The 18,905-nt window shown below is 52.6% G+C and overlaps 1 protein-coding gene across 1 annotated transcript in view; it reads left to right on the forward strand.

Moving 5' to 3' along the window:
* Positions 1–18,905, forward strand: part of PTPRS (protein tyrosine phosphatase receptor type S) — a 132,444-nt gene that overhangs the window by 83,047 nt on the left and 30,492 nt on the right. Inside the window, exons 7-10 of the mRNA XM_058428158.1 lie at positions 10,158–10,427; positions 11,720–12,301; positions 15,501–15,634; positions 16,585–16,729. Coding sequence (XP_058284141.1) covers positions 10,158–10,427; positions 11,720–12,301; positions 15,501–15,634; positions 16,585–16,729 — 1,131 coding nt within the window. The remainder of the gene's footprint in view (positions 1–10,157; positions 10,428–11,719; positions 12,302–15,500; positions 15,635–16,584; positions 16,730–18,905) is intronic.

Here is an 18,905-nt window from a genome sequence, read left to right on the forward strand (position 1 = left end):
AGGTCATTGCTGTTCTTTTTATTTTTTAATTTTAATTTTTTTTTTTGGTTTAAAGAAAAAAAAACAACAAACTATTGCAGCTTTTAGCCTTGGGAAGTCCTCTTTTTACTCTCTGTATCTCCCCTATTTTTTCTCTTCTTCCCATGTCATTGTGTTCCGCATCAAACCCCCTTTACATCCCTCAGAGCTTCGAGAAGGTTGGTGTGTTTTTTTCTTTTTTACTTTCTTTACCCACATTTTTACATTCTGAAAATGACACGCACACACACAAAACACATGTAGACACCACACGGACACACGCTGACACGCACACGGAAAAAAATAGAAAAATGAACAACAATTTTAAAAGATGGAATATGAATCATAAGCACAAAGCAAACTAAACAAAAAAAAAAACCGCCAAGCGAGAGCAAAACCCAGAAAGACACGAAAATCTCAGCCGCGCCCAGCCCGGCCTAGGGCCGGCCGCACACATGCGATGCTTGCATTATGGTCGCCTCTGCATCCGTTGGTAATGTTGTTGCTAAGTTTTTTGCACTCCTCGTCGTCATGGTAACTTGGGCCTGATGCATGCTGGGAGAATGTAAAAATTTCTCTGCATGCCTCTCTTGTCAGTTTGGTTTGGTGAATTCCCAACGCCTTCTGTTGGAGTGTTTCTCGTCTTCTGTTCCGTTTTTCTCTTTTGGTTTTCTTTTTTCCTTTTTCTTTTTTTTCTTTTTTCCTTTTTTCTTTGGTTTTGTTTCGTTTTGGGGGGAAAAATCAAATGGTTCTTTTTTCCCCTCCCATTCCCTTCACCTGGTCCTCTTCTCCCCCAAAGCGACTTGTCTTTGGTTCTGTCTTGTGTCTGTGCTATTTGGTTTTGGTTTCTTGGGTTGAGCTGTTCTGTGGTTGTTCTCCAAACGCATTGTGATTTAAAAGCCAGTGTTCCTGTCCCAGCTATCATCCAGGAGGGCAGAAGGGGTCCCACAGCTGGGATGCCAGGGCAGAAAGTGACCACTTAGGCACAAGGGCACAAGGGAGGTGGCACAGACAGATGGCAGGAGGTCAGAACATGGGTGGGGTGTGTGGAGAGAGCAGCCCAATTTTCCTGACCTCACTGGCCAGCCCCTCTTTCCCCAGAGGTAGTAACTCAGCTCCCTGCCTCCAGGCAGCCATGTTAGAAGGAAGCTTAAGCAGGCGTGTTCCCATCCTTCTGCCTCAGAATGAAACTGCCTCCTGCACTCCCAAATAAGCCCAAACCCAGGCATTTGAAGTACTGCTGAATGTGCACTAGCATTTTGAGTTCTTATTCATTTTAGTGACATTTCCAAATACGGATTGTGGTCAGTTTTAAATGAGGGGAGAGGGCAATAACAGCACCATCTTCACAGGACCATGCATACTCGGTGTGTAATCGGCGCTCAGAATGGCAGCTGCTGTGATGACTGTGCATTCTGTCTGGGTACCAATCCAGAAGTGCCCATTAGGAAATGTAGCCTGACAGACTTGGGAAGAAAGACTTGGCCAATTATCTGACCTAGAACACTACGCCTCTGCCTCCCAGGCAGCACTGGCTGCTTCCCTCATCCCCTCTCAGACTCTGAGCCCAGTCACAGGCATCTTTTGTCCAGCAACACAGCATGGTCACTTTCTGAGTACCTGAGCATCAGAGCTGTGGAATTCTGGAAAAAGCCCGGGGGAACCTTGGACACAGCCTCTCCCCTGCTCTCTCTGCCTCCCCAATTCTCCCTGTGCTTCTCTTTCTCTTTTTCAGCTCTCTTTCTCTCTGTGTGTCTCTCACTCTTGCAGATCTTCAGAGATGCACACCCCCCATCTTCTGCTCCCCTCCCCAAGAAAAGGCACGCCCATGAGAGTCTTACTCCAACTCCCAATAAAAAACACCCCCCCAATAAAATATCCATGTAGATTTTTAACCACCAACCCCAGCTGACTACCCAATTTAGACGATGTTGAGGACAGAAGCTAGACTTTGGAATCACCTTTTCCCCCTCTTGTCCCTCACCCATCTTCTCTAAACTTTCCAATTATTAAATCTCTAGACCAAGTCGGCAAGAGGACTTTAGATGCAGTAAGATTTGCTTATTAACCCAGCATAAGAGCTGCCAGGCTGACCCTCAGAGCAGTGCCAAAAGATGGGAGAAAGGGGTCTCCCAGCCCCTCCACCAAAGCTAGGTCCTGGTGCATTGGAACTGAGTGAACAGAGGGTCTCTGAAGACCACTTGGACTTTCTGGGCTGTACAGCCCAGAAAGTGATGAGAGCATAGGCTCTGGACTCTGGCAGACCTGGATTCCAGTCTTGTCTGTGCCCCTCCCTGGCTACGTGACCTTGAACTAGTCATTTGACCACTTGGAGTCCCCACTTCCTCATCTGAACAGTAGAGATCATAAATGAACCTTGATCACAGGGTAGTTGAAAGGATTTCATTGAACTAAGTGCTTGTCAAGTGCTCTGTGTAACAAGCATTGCCAGTAGGATTGTTGTAAATAAAGGATTCAAGCAAATGATCTGGGCAAGTCACTTCCCTTCTTTGTGGGTCTTAGTTTCCCTGTTATGTACTTCACATGTCCACTGTTTGAATAAGATGGCATATGGGAAACTTAAAAATAATTGTAGGGCAGAAGCTAATTCATTTGCTCAGACCTCATTTTTCGCTAGTGCTTTCCTGAGCTCATCTCATGATCTCATTTTCTCCTGGCTCCAACCCCATCCCCATGAGATCAGCGGACTCCCCAGAGCCATAACTCTCATTTTCCCCACTGTCATTTCCTAGGAAGTTCTGTGGCCACAGAAAGGGACAACAAAGGCCCATGTTAAGTACAAGGCTACCCTTGCAGATAAGTACCAGCCCACCAGAAGAGATGGGCTACCTGGCATGTTCTGAAAGCTACAAGTATTTACATTGTTGCCAGAGCAGCCAGTCATAGGAGTTAATTGCAAAAAGGGGAAAAAATGCAACCCGTAATCTCACTCTTATTTATTTTTTAAACTGACAAATCTCCAGCTTTGGCTGACTCTGGGTGGTACAGGGGGTAAAATATTCAGACTTGCCCTTCTCCTCCTGAAATTTATCTCTGGGATCCGAAGGGCTTAAGTCAAAATTGTGTCCCTTTTTAAAAATACAGCTGGCAGCTCCACTCCCAGCTGTAGTTGAATTCTCCCTCCTCCGGCTTTTGACAAGGTGGGAAGATGATCGGATTATATTCTCCCTGACTGTGAATGTTCTTTTCTGGTTCTTTAAAACTCTAAGCCTTTAGAGTATGAGTTGGTGGCTAAAGGTAGTGTCTTTACTACCTGGTCTAGCAACCTAGCATTATTGAAACATACTGCACAGGACCCATGTAAATGGTTTGCCACCCTCTGATGCCAGGGGAACTTGGAAAAAGCTGGAGACATCAGGAGGAATTTTCTTTTTCTTTTTTTCTTTTTTTTTTTTTTTTTGAGATGGAGTTTCACTCTTGTCGCTTAGGCTGAGTGCATTGACGTGATCTCAGCTCACTGCAACCTCCTCCTCCTGGGTTCAAGTGATTCTCCTGTCTCAGCCTCCCAAGTAGCTGGGATTACAGTTGCCCTCCACCATGCCTGGCTAATTTTTGTATTTTTATTAGAGACAGCGTTTTGCCATGTTGGCCAAGCTGGTCTCCTGACCTCAGGTAATCTACCTGCCTCAGCCTCCCAAAGTGCTGGGATTACAGGTATGAGCCACCATACTCGGCCTTTTTTTTTTTGGACAGAGTCTCACTGTGTTGCCCAGGCTGAAGTACAGTGGCGCAATCTCGGCTCACTGAAACCTCCGCCTCCTGGGTTCAAGTGATTCTCCTGCCTCAGTCCCCTGAGTAGCTGGGATTACAGGCACCTGGCACCATGCTCGGATAATTTTTGTATTTTTGGTAGAGACAGGGTTTCACCTTGTTGGCCAGGCTAGTCTCAAACTCCTGACCTCATGTGATTCACCCACCTCAGCCTCCCAAAGTGCTGGGATTGCATGCGTGAGCCACCGCACCCTGCCAGTGGAGCAATGTTCTACCTTGAAGGGACTGAGGATATCTTCAAGGTTTTAGAAGAGGCCAATGGGACTGGCATAATTTAATGCAGAGTCTCGAGTGCTAAGCTAAGAACCCAGTACCTGCTGCGTGACACCAGCAAGGCCTAGATTGCCCAATTTCCAGGTCTTCTTTTTCAATATTGGTGACCTGTCCCCAGGCCTTTTGAGATCAATCCATGTATGCAAATTTATGGGGAAAAATTGTTTTTTAAATTAAATTTCCAATACCCAAGCCCTAAAATTGATGGATGTGACCCCCAGGTGTTCCCCTTACCTCCTGGCCCCCCAAAACAGGGACAGACATAGATGGTGGGCTGGAACACCCCTCACCTCCTATATTCCCAGAAAGGCTCGCATGGGAGTGTGTTGGCCAGCTCCCTAGTTCGTGCCTCCCTACCTAAGGCCGCTGGCTTGACCCTAGGGGCAGATAGTATTAGGTCAGGACACAGACCTTCTCATCCCACCCTCATCACATGGGGGAGAGGGGACTCCAGGGGTGGGAAGGCAGGCGTCCCTCCATTTGGGCAGGGTGGGCGGCGAGGAGGGGGTCACTCTGCAGGAACACTGAGCTCTGAACACCTCTCGCCTGCTGCCTGCCTCACACCCTCTGCATTCGCTGTTTCCTCTGTTGGGGGAGGGGGTTTGTGAGGGGAATATTAGATTACACCTTGTCATTTGGAAAGCCCCGTGTCTCCGGCGGCCACAGCGAGGTGGGGGTGGTGGTGAGGAAAGTCCGTGGATTGGCCAGAACTGGGGAAAAACAAAAGGAAATGAGAGAAAGAGAGAGTGGGTACCAAAAAAAAAAAAGTAAAAAGTATCTAGAGCGCATCCAAACATCCAGCTCAAAATACCAATGACTTGCGAAGGCCGCTGGTCAGCCCGTGGGCCAGGGAGCCAGCCAGGTCCCTCCGGGCCTTGCACGCTACCTCAGTGGCGGAGGGAGCTGGCGGTGGGGGGGAGAGGCGGGAGGGAGGGAAGGAGGCACAGCAAAATGATGGAGAAGGGTAGCAGAAAATACGCAGGTGGGCTGAGGGGCGGTGCCCACCCTCCTTGGGCTATAGGCTAGAGTTCAAAGGAGAGGACAAGAAGTGGGCTATGGAATTAGAAATGTTTCCAACCCCTCCCTTCCCCCCCCCCGACAGGTGTAATCTAAGCTTAAATAAACCCCCCGGAGGCTGCACAATTTCTTGGCATCTCTCCCCTGCCCTCTCCATCCGCATATTCATTTTGGAGTTTGGAGAAGTATCTAGAATCTTCTCCCACCCCAAAATGCCCAGCAGAGCCCCCCCCCCGCCCCCACACCCCTTGGAGCTGCAGCTTGCTGAATCGTTGAGATGTCTGACACTGTCGGGGTTCCCTACCTAGTGCTTCAACCAGATCACCTCACTTTTGAGTTTCCTTCCTCCCCTTTACCCTCGCCCCCACTCCCAACCCCCTTATTTGGTTTTTGTGTTTCTGCCTCTTCCTGCCTGGGGGAGGGGTCGTCTCCTGGTTGCTTTGACGGTTTTTGAGTTGTTTTTCCATGTGAATCGGGGTTTGAAGCGACCACCCCCCACAACCTGCCCCCCCCCCCCCCCCCACCACCCACCCTCCCGACCCCCTCGCCCAAGCGGGTCCCCCCCGCTGGGACCCCCCGGCTACTCGGTGACGAGAAGAGCTGGAAACCAGAGCCAGCTGGAGCGTGCTGAGGACCAAGGCTGGTGTGGTCCCCTTATAACCTGCCTGGACCCTCCATTCAGGTCGGTAATTGGGGGCGGGGGTCCTGCGGGGCCTCTCCGTCCCGTGGGCTCCGTGCCCACCTTACTTTCTAACCTGCACCTCAAGCTTGCAGCCGGGGGTGGAAAGATGACGTGGGTGGGTGCCAGCACCAAACCGGGCAGAACACAGCGTCAGTCACCCGCCCTTGCCAGCTGGGAGGATGCCCAGAGGCCTTACAAGGCCCCCAGGGAGGGGGAGATCTGAGCCACCTAGTGCCAGTGGGCATGATCCTCCCTTAAACTCGTGGCAAACCAGCCCTCTTCCTAGAGCACACCCTTTGAAACAAATGAGGCGGGTGAGAAAGCAAGTGGGCAAGTTTCTTAGGTGTCAGAGGAGCCGTTATAATTTATTGGCAGGTCTATTTAACTGATGGTTGCCGGCCATGTTGGGGATTGTGAGCCCTAAAATTACTGCTGTTGATAAATGCCCTCCCACATTTAACTGATTTATAGTTAACCCTGTACTGCAAGTCTTTTACATATTCAACAGGTATCCCCTTGTCTCTACTTCTAAAAAAAGTTAGAGGTACCTTGCAAATTATGACATCCCTAATGGAGAGATATTTTAAGATAAGATCAAACGGGAACAGGGTCTTTTGGATAAGATGTTGACCTTTACAGAATAGATAAATTGGCCTGGCACTTAACCTTTTGATCCTAAAGCTAAATCTTACTCCCTTTGATGTTCCAACAATTCCTTTGAGTATAAGCCTTTTACTGATGGCTTCTGGACATTTATTATGATGGCTACTGGATATTATTCAACCAGTGGCAACTGGCCATTACATGGAGTTTGGTATAGGTGATGGGTACTTTTTCCTCTTTGGTGTCCCCAGTGGGTCAGGACACACAAGTTTGAAAGAGCTAGATGCCAAGGATTGATACTTGGCTGTAATCCTCCTTACTCACTATGGTGAGAAAAGTATTGTTTTCTCTGAGAGGCAGGAACCAGGCTGGTCTGGCTTTGAGCTCTGGCTAGACTACTTCCTTTTTGTGAGTTCCATCTAGTCTTGTCACCTCTCTGAGTCTCTGTTCCCTCATCTGCAAAATGAGCATAAGGACGTTTGCCTCTCAAAATTGTTAGAAGGAAGAAAGTAAGATGGGGATTCAGTAGAAATTGTTACTGTTCCCATTTCATTTATTTATTTATTTATTTATTTGGAGATGGAGTCTTGCTCTGTCACCCAGGCTGGAGTGCGGTGGCACAATCTCGGTTCACTGCAACCTCTGCCTCCCAGGTTCCAGCAATTCTCCTGCCTCAGCCTCCAGAGTAACTGGGACTACAGGCGCCCGTTGCCACGCCTGGCTAATTTTTGTATTTTTAGTAGAGACGGGATGGTCTCCAACTCTTGATCTCAGGTGATCCACCTGCCTCAGCCTCCCAAAGTGCTGGGATTACAGGCATGAGACACCGCGCCCGCCTCCATTTCCTTTTTATAATTCATCCCTGAACTCCCTTAAGGTAGCGAAGCTGTTTGATCGTCTCAGCCCCTGGGAGGCTGAAAGGTAACTTCACCAGCTCGATGCCTGGGTTTAGCATCTGCTGTGCCAGGCACTGCCCGAGTCAGGTTAATGCCTTTCTCGGCAGGATACCCAATTCCCTCCATTTTACAGATGAGGAAACTGAGGCTCCAGGAGGACGGGGGACCTTCCCAAGGCCACTGGGCTCATTCAGCCACATCAGCTCCTCCACCTCTGCCTGGAGAGGTTTTACTATGGGATTCAGAGACCTTGAGGAGTTCACCTGGCTATGTGATTTCAGCTTTGGGACCTCCAACTTGCTCAGCCCTAAGAGAGGCAGGGTGTCGAGAAGTGGACTTGAGAAGGGCTTTAGAGAGAGAGACTTGAGTCGGGCTGGGTTGGTTTGTTCCGAAGGTTTTTTGTCCATGAGGCTTCCACCCCTGTGGGCACCCCAAACCCTTGGCCAAGGCTCTTGGGTGCTGGGTAGGGAGGCCGGATCCTGTGTTCTGCCAGGGGGAGGGCGTCTCCCTGGGGAAGCCACAGTCCTCCTCCTTTCAGACCCCGATTTTCAGCCCCACACCCATTCCATGATCTTTTTTTTTCTTCTTGCTTTTGGGTGTTGTGTTTTGTTTCAGAGGGAGTTTTTTTGTTTGTTTTTTAGATTCTCTCTCTTTTTTTTTTTTTAATTGCTTTTGCTTTGTTATTTCATTTGTTCTTCCTGGTTTTGTTTTGGACGTCGATACCGTTTTTCTGTCCTTGAATAATTAGCTCCCCCCACGCTCATTTCCCCATTGTGTTCTGTTTCCATGACAACTCAGCCTCAGCATCTTACCTGTGCCTCGCTGTGGGTGCCGGCGGCTGGCCTGGACCGCGTCCGCTGGCTGGCCGGACCCCATTCTTCCCTCCACACCTCCGCCCTCCACCCAGCCCTACCAGAAAGCCACCCGCCCCTCATCTCACGGCACCTTGCCCCTCACCTCCACTCTGTGTGCATGGCCCTTCTGTCTCCCCATGCCCCGACTCCTTCCCTGGAGCGGTACCCTCCACTCCATCCTGTCTCCAGCGCGACCCTGGACTTTTCGTGGGGCTTCTTTTTCCGAAGGGCTGCCAGCTTCCAGACCCCACTTCCACGCCTGCCGACGCCCCCCCCTTCTCTTTGCCTCCCACCCGGATTCAGGAAGGCAGGGGTTGGGATTTCCAGCTAGGAACCGAGGCTGGAAGGGAGGGACTTGGGGCCACCTCCCTTTATCCCCTTGAACCCCCTCCTCAGCATCGTAGACCAGACCCCCTGAGACCACCCCCTGAGGCTGCACCCCCCCAATCCCGTATGAAAATCAGAGGCAGGTGTTGATGGGGATCTTAACTGAGCCTCCAGTCCGTCATCTGTGCAGTTGAAACAAGACTCCTTCACCCATCCAAAGCTGGGGATGCACCCATGAGTCTTCTTTAGGACCTGAGACTGTCACCCAGGGACAACCCCTTTTCCCGCTGGAAGGATTTATTAGGTTCACCTGAGTCCTTCCCACAGCAGTTAAACAGCCCCTGTGGGCCAGCAGCGCTCTTTACAAGTTCAGGTGCCCGCTAGCCTCCTCTCCTTCCCCCCGGAACCCATCTGACTTCCGAAAACGGAGCCCCCGAAATGCATCCTGCTGCCTTCATGGTCTTTGAGAGAAGGCTGCATCCACTTCCCCGCTAAGAAACGCACAGAACATGTCCCTGTTCTCTCAACGTTCAAGTTCATTCCCTTGTTTATTATTATCAATTATTATTATTAATATCCTATTTATTCCGCCAGGGCTGTGATGTGACAATGTGGCATGTCACATTGGATCACATCTGCTAGAATTAATATGCAGCATTGAAGTGGGCCCCCCCTTCTTTCTTTCTTTCTCTGCCCCTCCCGCTCTCTGTCCCTATTTTCTATTCTTCTCTCTTTCTCCCCATTCATTCATCTCCTCTGGTGTCACGAAAGTGTGCACTAGAGGTCCCCAAAATCCAGATCTTCCCCCTGCAGTTCCTCCCTCATTTCTCTCTCTGTCTCTCGCTCTCTCTCTCTCTCTCAACCTATTTTGCATGATGTTTGTGACTCAGAGCTGCATCTATTGATGGAAACTTGTCAGATCTGACAGAAGCTTTTAGAAGGGTTTCTATACCCAAAAACCACAAAAATTTCATTAGAGTTTCTCATCTTTTCCTGGAGGGCCGGGGTGGGGAGGGTAAGTGGGCAGGACCCAGAGTCACCGGGGAGTGGGGGGCTGACATCTCAGGCTCCCTCTGTCTCCTGGCCTCAACAACTGTCCTGTGACCGCCACATCCCCAGAGAACCAGGGAGGGTTGGAAGTTGCCCCCTCTCCTAACCCACCCACATCCCGACACTTGGCAGCCGGAATCTTCCGGCGCTCCCCAAAGGGGATGCCCCTATTCAGGAGTGATCGGAGGGGCTGCTCCATGAAGCCACCGCTGTCTGCAAAGATGAGAAACCGCTGATAAATTTTTGTGTTCGTATCTGTGCTGTGACCAGCCATCCTGGTCTATGAAACCCTGTTGCTATGAGATAATGCTTCATGTCTATTATATATTGATATATCTCTCTATATATTGTTTGTGAAGTACCTTCCTTTGAAGTTTTGGTTTCTTTGTGTTGGAATTTGGTTTTTTAATTTGGTTCTTTTGTTTTCTTTTCATTTGGGGGGAAAGAAATCAACAGAGGGAAAAGAACCAGCCCCGTTTATATTTAAATGGTTTTCCATTTTTTTCTTTTTTTTTTCTTTCTTTCCTTCTTCCTTCCTTCCTGCTTTTCTTTCTTTTCTCCTCTGCATCCTGTCTTCCCCTCCCACCCTCACCCCACCTCACCCCTCGCATCTCCCTCCCGCCGCCGCTGCCGCCCCCTCCCCAGTCCGCCGCGTGGCCCCACGCTTCTCCATCCTGCCCATGAGCCACGAGATCATGCCAGGGGGCAACGTGAACATCACCTGCGTGGCCGTGGGCTCGCCCATGCCGTACGTGAAGTGGATGCAGGGGGCCGAGGACCTGACCCCCGAGGATGACATGCCCGTGGGTCGGAACGTGCTGGAACTCACAGACGTCAAGGACTCGGCCAACTACACCTGCGTGGCCATGTCCAGCCTGGGCGTCATCGAGGCGGTTGCTCAGATCACGGTGAAATGTGAGCAGGGCCCATGGGGCTCGTAGGTGGAGGGGCAGGCTGGAGTCGATCCCCGACTTCAGGCACAGGTGGGAGGGCAGCATGGGAGCACCTCCGAGTTACTCTCTTGGCTTCAGTCATTCATGGCTAGGAAGGGGACTGTTGTTCTTTGAACAGGTATTTATTGGTTATAAATGATCCTGGCCGGGCGCAGTGACTCACGCCTGTAATCCCAGCATTTTGGGAGGCCACGGCAGGAGGTTTGCTTGAGCCCAGGACTTTGAGACCAGCCTGGGCAACATAGCCAGACCCCTTCTCTACCAAAAAAAAAAAAAAAAAAAATGAAACATTTAGCCAAGTGTGGTGGTGCATGGCTTTAGTCCCAGCTATTCAGGGGGCTGAGGCAGGAGAATGCTTGAGTCCAAGAGTTCAAGGCTGCGGTGAGCTATGATCGCACCACTGCAATCCAGCCTGGGCAACAGAGCCAGACACTGTCTTTAAAAATAAATAAAATGGGCCAGGCACGGTGGCTCACACTTGTAATCCCAGCACTTTGGGAGGCCGAGCTGGGCAGATCACCTGAGGTCAGGAGTTTGAGATCAGCCTAGCCAACATGGTGAAACCCTGTATCTACTGAAAATACAAAAAAAAAAAAAATTAGCTGGGCGTGGTGGCGCACATCTGTAATCCCAGCTACTCGGGAGGCTGAGGCAGGAGAATCACATGAACCTGGGAGGTGGAGGTTGTAGTAAGCCAAGATCAAGCCATTGCACCCAGCCTGGGTGACAGAGCAAGCCTCCGTCTAAAAAAAGAAAAAAGAAAAAAAAGGCCAGGTGCGGTGGCTCACGCCTGTAATCCCAGCACTTTGGGAGGCCGAGGTGGGTGGATCACGAGGTCAGGAGATCGAGACCATCCTGGCTAACACAGTGAAACCCCGTCTCTACTGAAAATACAAAAAATTAGCTGGGTGTGGTGGTGGGCGCCTGTCGTCCCAGCTACTCGGGAGGCTGAGGCAGGAGAATGGTGTGAACCCGGGAGGTGGAGCTTGTAGTGAGCTGAGATCGTGCCACTGTGGGCAACAGAGCGAGACTCCGTCTCAAAGAAAAAAGAAAAAAAGAAAATGGGTACTGGGTGGCCCCTGGGCCGTAGTTTGTTACCCCTTGCTGTAGATGATGACAGGAGTCATGAGGCCCATGATTACTGCTGGGCAATTCAAGGCTCAGAGAAGGTGACTGAATGGTGAAAAGTCACACAGCCTTCAAGGTCCTCAACCAATGTGCCCAATGCATGACACAGCTGCCTCCTGCCCACAGCTCTCCCCAAAGCTCCCGGGACTCCCGTGGTGACGGAGAACACAGCCACCAGCATCACCATCACGTGGGACTCGGGCAACCCAGACCCCGTGTCCTATTACGTCATTGAATATAAATCCAAGAGCCAGGACGGGCCGTATCAGATTAAAGAGGACATCACCACCACGCGTTACAGCATCGGCGGCCTGAGCCCCAACTCAGAGTACGAGATCTGGGTGTCGGCCGTCAACTCCATCGGCCAGGGGCCCCCCAGCGAGTCCGTGGTCACCCGCACGGGCGAGCAGGCCCCGGCCAGCGCGCCGCGAAACGTGCAAGCCCGGATGCTCAGCGCCACCACCATGATCGTGCAGTGGGAGGAGCCAGTGGAGCCCAACGGCCTGATCCGCGGCTACCGTGTCTACTACACCATGGAGCCGGAGCACCCCGTGGGCAACTGGCAGAAGCACAACGTGGACGACAGCCTGCTAACCACCGTGGGCAGCCTGCTGGAGGATGAGACCTACACCGTGCGGGTGCTCGCCTTCACCTCCGTCGGCGACGGGCCCCTCTCGGACCCCATCCAGGTCAAGACGCAGCAGGGAGGTGAGGCGTGGGGTCGGCAGGATGTGGGGCCCCGGCCGTGTGGCTTGGCTCTTTGCATGCTCCCTGGAAGCCGCAGAGTGGTTTGTGGGTTCTGCACGTGCTTTAAGATATTTTCATGCTAGCATTTAGGCTGGGCGTGGTGGCTCACGCCTGTAATCTCAGCACTTTGGGAGGCCAAAGCGGGTAGATCACCTGAGGTCAGGAGTTCGAGACCAGCATGGCCAACATGGTGAAACCCCGTCTCTACTAAAAATATAAAAATTAGCCAGGCGTGGTGGCCTGTGCTTGTAATCCCACCTACTCGGGAGGCTGAGGCAGGAGAATCACTTGAACCCAGAAGGTGGAGGTTGCAGTGAGCCGAGATCACACCACTGCACTCCAGCCTGGGCGAGAGAGTGAGACTCCATCTCAAAAAAAAATTAAAAAAAAATATATATATTTTTTCATGCTAGCATTTAAAATCAGGGAGCTAGGCTGGGGGTGGTGGCTCACACCTGTAACCCCAGCATTTTGGGAGGCAGAGGCAGGTGGATTACCTGAGGTCAGGAGTTTGAGACCAGCCTGGCCAACATGGTGAAACCACATTTCTGTTAATAATACAAAAAAACAAAAAATTAGCCGGCCGTGGTGGTGGGTGCCTGTAATCCCAGCTACTCTGGAGGCTGAGGCAAGAGAATCACTTGAACCTGGGCAGAGTTTGCAATGAGCCAAGATCGCACCATTGCATCCAGCCTGGGTGACAAGTGAGACGCCATCTCAAAAAAATTTAAAAAATAAAATCAGAGAGCTAGCCAGCCTTGGTGGCATGTGCCTGTAGTCCCAGCTACTCAAGAGGCAGACGCAGGAGGTAAGCCCAGGAGTTTCAGTCCAGCCTGGACAATATAGCAATACCCCATTTCTTAAGAAATATATATAGGGCCTGGTGTAGTGGCTCATGTCTGTAATCTCAGCACTTTCGGAGGCCAAGATAGGAGGATTTCTTGAGGCCAGCCTGGACAATGTAGCTAGACCCCATCTCTACACAAAAAAATTAAAAATTAGCTAGGCTTGGTGACGCACACCTGTAGTCCCAGCTACTTGAGGCTGAGATGAGAGGATCACTTGAGCCCAGGAGTTCAAGGCTGCACTGAGCTATGATAGCACCAATGCACTCCAGCCTGGGCAACAAAGCAAGACTTTGTCTCTAAAGCAAAAACAAACATTAAAATAAAATCGGAGAGGGCTGGGTGCGGTGGCTCATGCCTGTGATCCCAGCACTTTGGGAAGCTGAGGCAGGTGGATCACCTGAGGTCAGGAGTTTGAGAACAGCCTGGCCAACATGACGAAACCTCATCTCTACTTTAAAAAAAAAAAAAAATTAGCCGGTCTTGGTGGCACACACCTGTAGTTCCAGGTACTCAGGAGGCTGGAGCAGGAGAATCGCTTGAACTCGGGAGGTGGTGAGCCAAAATGTCGCCACTGCCCTCCAGCCTGGGTGACAGAGCGAGACCCTGCTCAAAAAAAAAATAAAATAAAATTGGACAGTTAGCTTAGCCAAATTTTTGGCTTCCCTTAAAATCTGATTTGACAAGCCCATAGGGCTAAGATCAAACACTCGGGTAGATCCCAGTGGCTGTGTGGGAGACAAGGGGGGCTGTATGTGCTTCCTTCCCTCTTCTGTGTTAACTCCTTGCCCCTGTTGGCATTTGAGTTTGAGAACCTCCCTCATCTGTTCTCATTAGAGGGACCGACGCCACTGCTTCTGAAATAATAAATGAAAACTGCTGGCCGGTGTGGTGGCTCACGCCTGTAATCCCAGCACGTTGGGAGACTGAGGCGGGCAGATCACGAGGTCAGGAGTTCAAGACCAGCCTGGCCAATATGGTGAAACCCCATCTCTACCAAAAATACAAAATTAGCCGGGCATGATAGCGCGTGCCTGTAATCCCAACTACTCAAGAGGCTGAGGCAGGTGAATCACTTGAACCCGGGAAGCGGAGGTTGTGGTGAGCCGAGATCGTGCCACTGCACTCCAGCCTGGGCAACAAGAGCAAACCTCTGTCTCAAAAATAAAAGAAAACTTCCTCACCCCTAAGGCAGTGGGCCAGTCTCCCTCCCTGCTCAGGAGGTACTTAGGCATGGGGGACCCCAGCTCTCTGAGGGTGTTTGACCCTTTCCTTTGGGGCTCAGGCTTTCAAAACCTAAAGTCTGGGCAGACTCAGGCACCCGCTGAAGCAAAGGGCTGGCACGGTTGGAGCTCTGTCCGTGTCTGTGAGCGGATACAGAATGGAGATCCAAATTTTAAAATAGGCACCCTTGGCCAGGCACTGTGGCTCACACCTGTAATCCTGCCACTTTGGGAGGCTGAGGCCGGAGGTTTGCCTGAAGCCAGGAGTTCAAGACCAGCCTGGGCAACATAGCAAGACCCCATGTGTACAAAAAATTTTAAAATTAGCTGAGCGTGGTGGTGTGTGCCTGTGGTCCCAGCTACTTAGGAGGCTGAGGTGGGGGGATCACCTGAGCCCAGGAGTTGGAGACTGTAGTGAGCTGTGGTCGCGCCACTACATTCCAGCCTGGGTGACATAGTGAGACCCCGTTTCAAAAACTAAAATAAAATATGCACACATACCTCCCTGCTAATTTCTCTGTCATCTAATTCGCAGCCAGCGAGGGCACTGGGGTGATTTGCAAGGGAGATTTTTATGCCAGGTGCGGTGGCTCACGCCTGTGATTCCAGCACTTTGGGAGGCCAAGGCAGGAGGATCACTTGAGGTCAGGAGTTTGAGACCAGCCTAGCCAAATGGGTGAAACCCCATCTCTACTAAAAATACAAAAGTTAGCCAGGCGTGGTGGCGGGTGCCTGTAATCCCAGCTACTTGGGAGGCTGAGGCAGGAGAATCACTTGAACCCTGGAGGTGGAGATTGCAGTGAGCCGAGATCGCTCCATTGCACCCCAGCCTGGGCGACAGAGTGAGACTCCATCTCAAAAAGAAAAGAAAGGGGGATTTTTAAATGGGTTCTTTTCCTTGGGAAGAAGAGAGGATGGAGGAACGGAGGTGGACAGGTGACAATGGGTTGGGAGCGAGGTCCCCAGGAAAATAAAAGAACATTCTGGAAGCACCCAGAGCTGACATCTTTTAGTGGGGACACTCAGCAGGTGGGGCCCCCTTCGTGGGGTGGACGCTCCCCGACTCCTAGTTGTCTCCCCGCACCCCCACAGTGCCCGGCCAGCCCATGAACCTGCGGGCCGAAGCCAGGTCGGAGACCAGCGTCACGCTGTCCTGGGGTCCCCCGCGGCAGGAGAGCATCATCAAGTACGAGCTCCTCTTCCGGGAAGGCGACCACGGCCGGGAGGTGAGGCAGCGCGGGGACGGGTTGGCCTGCCCTGCGCTCCTCCCCGGCGCTCTCTGACGCTGCCCGCCCGTCTCTCCCCCCATCTTTGTCCCTGTGTGTGCTGCGGATTCTGCTCTTCCTCACCCCTTCTGGTTCTCCTGCGTCTCTGTCCCTTTGTGCCTTTCCCCCACTTTTTTCTTCTCTTTCTCCTCTGCTGCTGGCGGCCTCTCTCTGGCTCCGTATGTATCGGCGTCCCTGTCTCTCTTGATCTCTGCTTCTGTCTGTGTCCGTCTTCACCGGTGCCCCTGACGCTCACTCTCCACCTCTCCGGGTCTGTTTCTGTCTGTTTATGTTTCTGTCTCTCTCTGTCTCTGATTCTCTTTCTGTCTCTGTTATCTGTGTTTTTTTCTGTCTCCATCTCTCTCTGTCTGTCTCTGTTTCTATCTCTCTGCCTCTATCTCTGTATCTGTCTGTATCTGTTTCTTCTATCTCTGCCTCTTTCTCTATTTCTGTCTCTATGTCTGTCTCTCTCTTCTCTCTTTCTCTGTCCCTGTCTCAATCTCTCTCCCCTCCATTTCTCTGTCTCTATCTCTCTCTCCCCTCTGTCTCTCTCTGTTTCTCTGTCTTTTTCTATATCTCTGTCTCTTTCTGTCTGTTATCTGTCTCTTTCTCATCTCTATTTCTCTATTCCTGTCTCTGTATCTCTCTCCTGTTTCCCTCTGTCTCTCTCTGTATCTCTCCCATTTCTCTGTCTCTGTCTCTCCCATTTATCTCTGTCCCTCTTTGTTTCTCTATTTCTATCTCTGTGTCCCTCTGTCTCTGACTCTCTCCTCTGTTTCTCTCTGTCTCCATCTCTCATCTCTCTCTCTCCCGTTTCTCTCTGTCTCTATCTCTGTCTGTCTCTATCTCTCTCTCCCCTCTGTCTCCCCCTCTTCCCCATCCCTCTCTGTCCCTCTCTGCCTTGCCCCCAGGTGGGAAGGACCTTCGACCCGACGACTTCCTACGTGGTGGAGGACCTGAAGCCCAACACGGAGTACGCCTTCCGCCTGGCGGCCCGCTCGCCGCAGGGCCTGGGCGCCTTCACCCCCGTGGTGCGGCAGCGCACGCTGCAGTCCAGTAGGTGTCTCGCGGGGCCGCCCTTCTCTGCGGGGGGGACCACGGCCTGGCTGCAGACAGCCCCTCGGCAGACGGACCCAGGCGGGGCCTGCTGCAGTGGGTGGGGGGCGCCTCCCGGCCTGTCTCCGCTTTGCTCCCCGACCTCGGATCTATCTACCCGTGCTGTGCCTCAGTTTCCCCATCAGCACAGCGATGGTCTCAGCACGGGGTTGTCTGTGCCCCTGGGCCTGGTGACCCGGGTTGAGACTCGGCGTCAAGGAGAAGTGGCTGATCTTGGCCCTGGTCTAGGAGAGGTTCTGGGACCACACCTTCTTTCTCCTCTATCCATCCTGGAGTGGGGGCTGATTGAAGGGCCACGTTGCGCCCATTTCCCAGGCATTTTGAGGGGTACCGTGAGGCTGTGGTCACAGCTCGTACCCCATCATTCTCAGAGAGCGCAAAGGATACAGAGACGAACCCACCTTCCCCGTGGGCCTTCCTCCCCCGGGCAGGGAGCCTCGGCTCTCAAGACACCAGGACGAGGTCCCAGTTCCCGAGGGTGGGGAGGGGCTGGAATCGGAGCCGATGCCAGGTTTCGTGGGGGCATGCAGGCCCCCACTCGGGGCTCAAATCTCTGGAGTTCTCTGCTGTGCCGGCCCGGCCTCCCTGTTTCGAGCGAGTCACCCTTCACCTGGCAGTTGGCTGTGGGTCACCGCCACCCTCTCTTCCTGACTTCTCCAGGCTCGGGGCTGGACAGGCCCCTTCTGCCATCTCCCCACCTCACCCGCCTCCCTGGCTCTGCTCAGCCCAGCGTGGCCTCCACTGGTGTGGCCTCCACTGGTGTGGCCTCCACTGGCGTGGCCTCCACTGGTGTGGCTTCCACTGGCGTGGTCTCTGTCGTGGCCTCCCCCTGCTTCCCTCTCTTCCCTCCCCTCACCCAGTCAGTCACGGTGTAGCCACCCCAGGCTTTCTTCCAGAATCAGTCATGATGGTCAAACCTTCAAGGCCTGCCCCGGGTGTGTGTACACAAGGGCATCTCGGGTCAGTCGAGGGGTTAACATCAACTCCGGCCGGGGCATCTGAGCCGCTGGGATCGGGGGGGGGGGGGGCGCCTCGGAGACACAACCCCCCTGCCCCCGCCGGCCCCCTTCCCTCCTTCCTGCTCCCCACAAACCGAGCCGAGCGGAGCACCTGGCGGCTCCAAGGCGTCTGGGCGCGTCTGTGTGAGGTGGAGTCAGTGAGGGTGGCCTGTGGCTTGGGCAGCCACCTGAGAGACCGGCTGAGGTGTCCTGAAGGTGAGTACATGCTGGTCTCAAGCAGGTTCACAAAAACGGCCCACCCCGCGTGCCCCCCGCCTGCCCCAGCCGCTCTGGGCTGAATGGACAGTCCACGGCCCAAATTCGCCCCAGAAACTCTCCCAAACCATGTGCCATCACCATGCCACGCTGCCCACGCACGCACAACCACGTCTTTGCACGCGTCCCTTCCCGAGATGTCATGCAGGTTGGGCCGGATTGTGAAGGATGTGACCTCCATGGTCACCTAGAAAGCGGCTTCGGCCCAGCCACGCGAACCTCCGGGGCGGCCCAGGACAGGGAGTTGGGGAGAAGGGACTCCCCGCTTCTTGCCCCGAGACGGGTGGGGCCCAGGAGAACCACCAGCAAAGACTCAGGGCCAGGCGTATCCACCCCCCCGGGGACTGCGGGCTCCTTAGGCTGAACACAGGGTAGGTGCAGGTCAGACCGCTCAGCCGTGGGTCTCCCCAGACACCATGCCACCTTCTTACCTCCAGCCTTGAACCTCAGCGTGCGCACGCTGGGGGCTGGAGCAGGGCTGCGGGGCCGCTGGCATCCTGAGACCCACCAAGAGTTCGGTCTGGCCTTGTAGCTCAGCACTCGGCCGTTCCCTCTCTCGTAAGAAAGTCTTTTAAGTTAGCAGTTGAAGAGTGGAAGGTAGGTAACCAGACTGGGCATTTTCTGGAAGGAGTCTTTCTTTCTTTTATTATGGTTTTTCTCATCATCATCACCATCACTGTTGTTTCTTATTTTATTATGGTTTTGGTTTTATTTTTTCTCCCCCTTTCTCAGCAAATCCATTCCTTCGGACACATTCCTTGATTGTTTTTTGTTTTTTGTTTTTTTCCCTGCTCCCCGCCTGATTCCCCCTCCCCCGGGCACCTTTGGTTGGTGTGGCTGGT

Source organism: Hylobates moloch, unplaced genomic scaffold (assembly GCF_009828535.3).
Source record: "Hylobates moloch isolate HMO894 unplaced genomic scaffold, HMol_V3 SCAFFOLD_15, whole genome shotgun sequence".
In the NCBI taxonomy this organism is placed as follows: Eukaryota; Metazoa; Chordata; class Mammalia; order Primates; family Hylobatidae; genus Hylobates; species Hylobates moloch.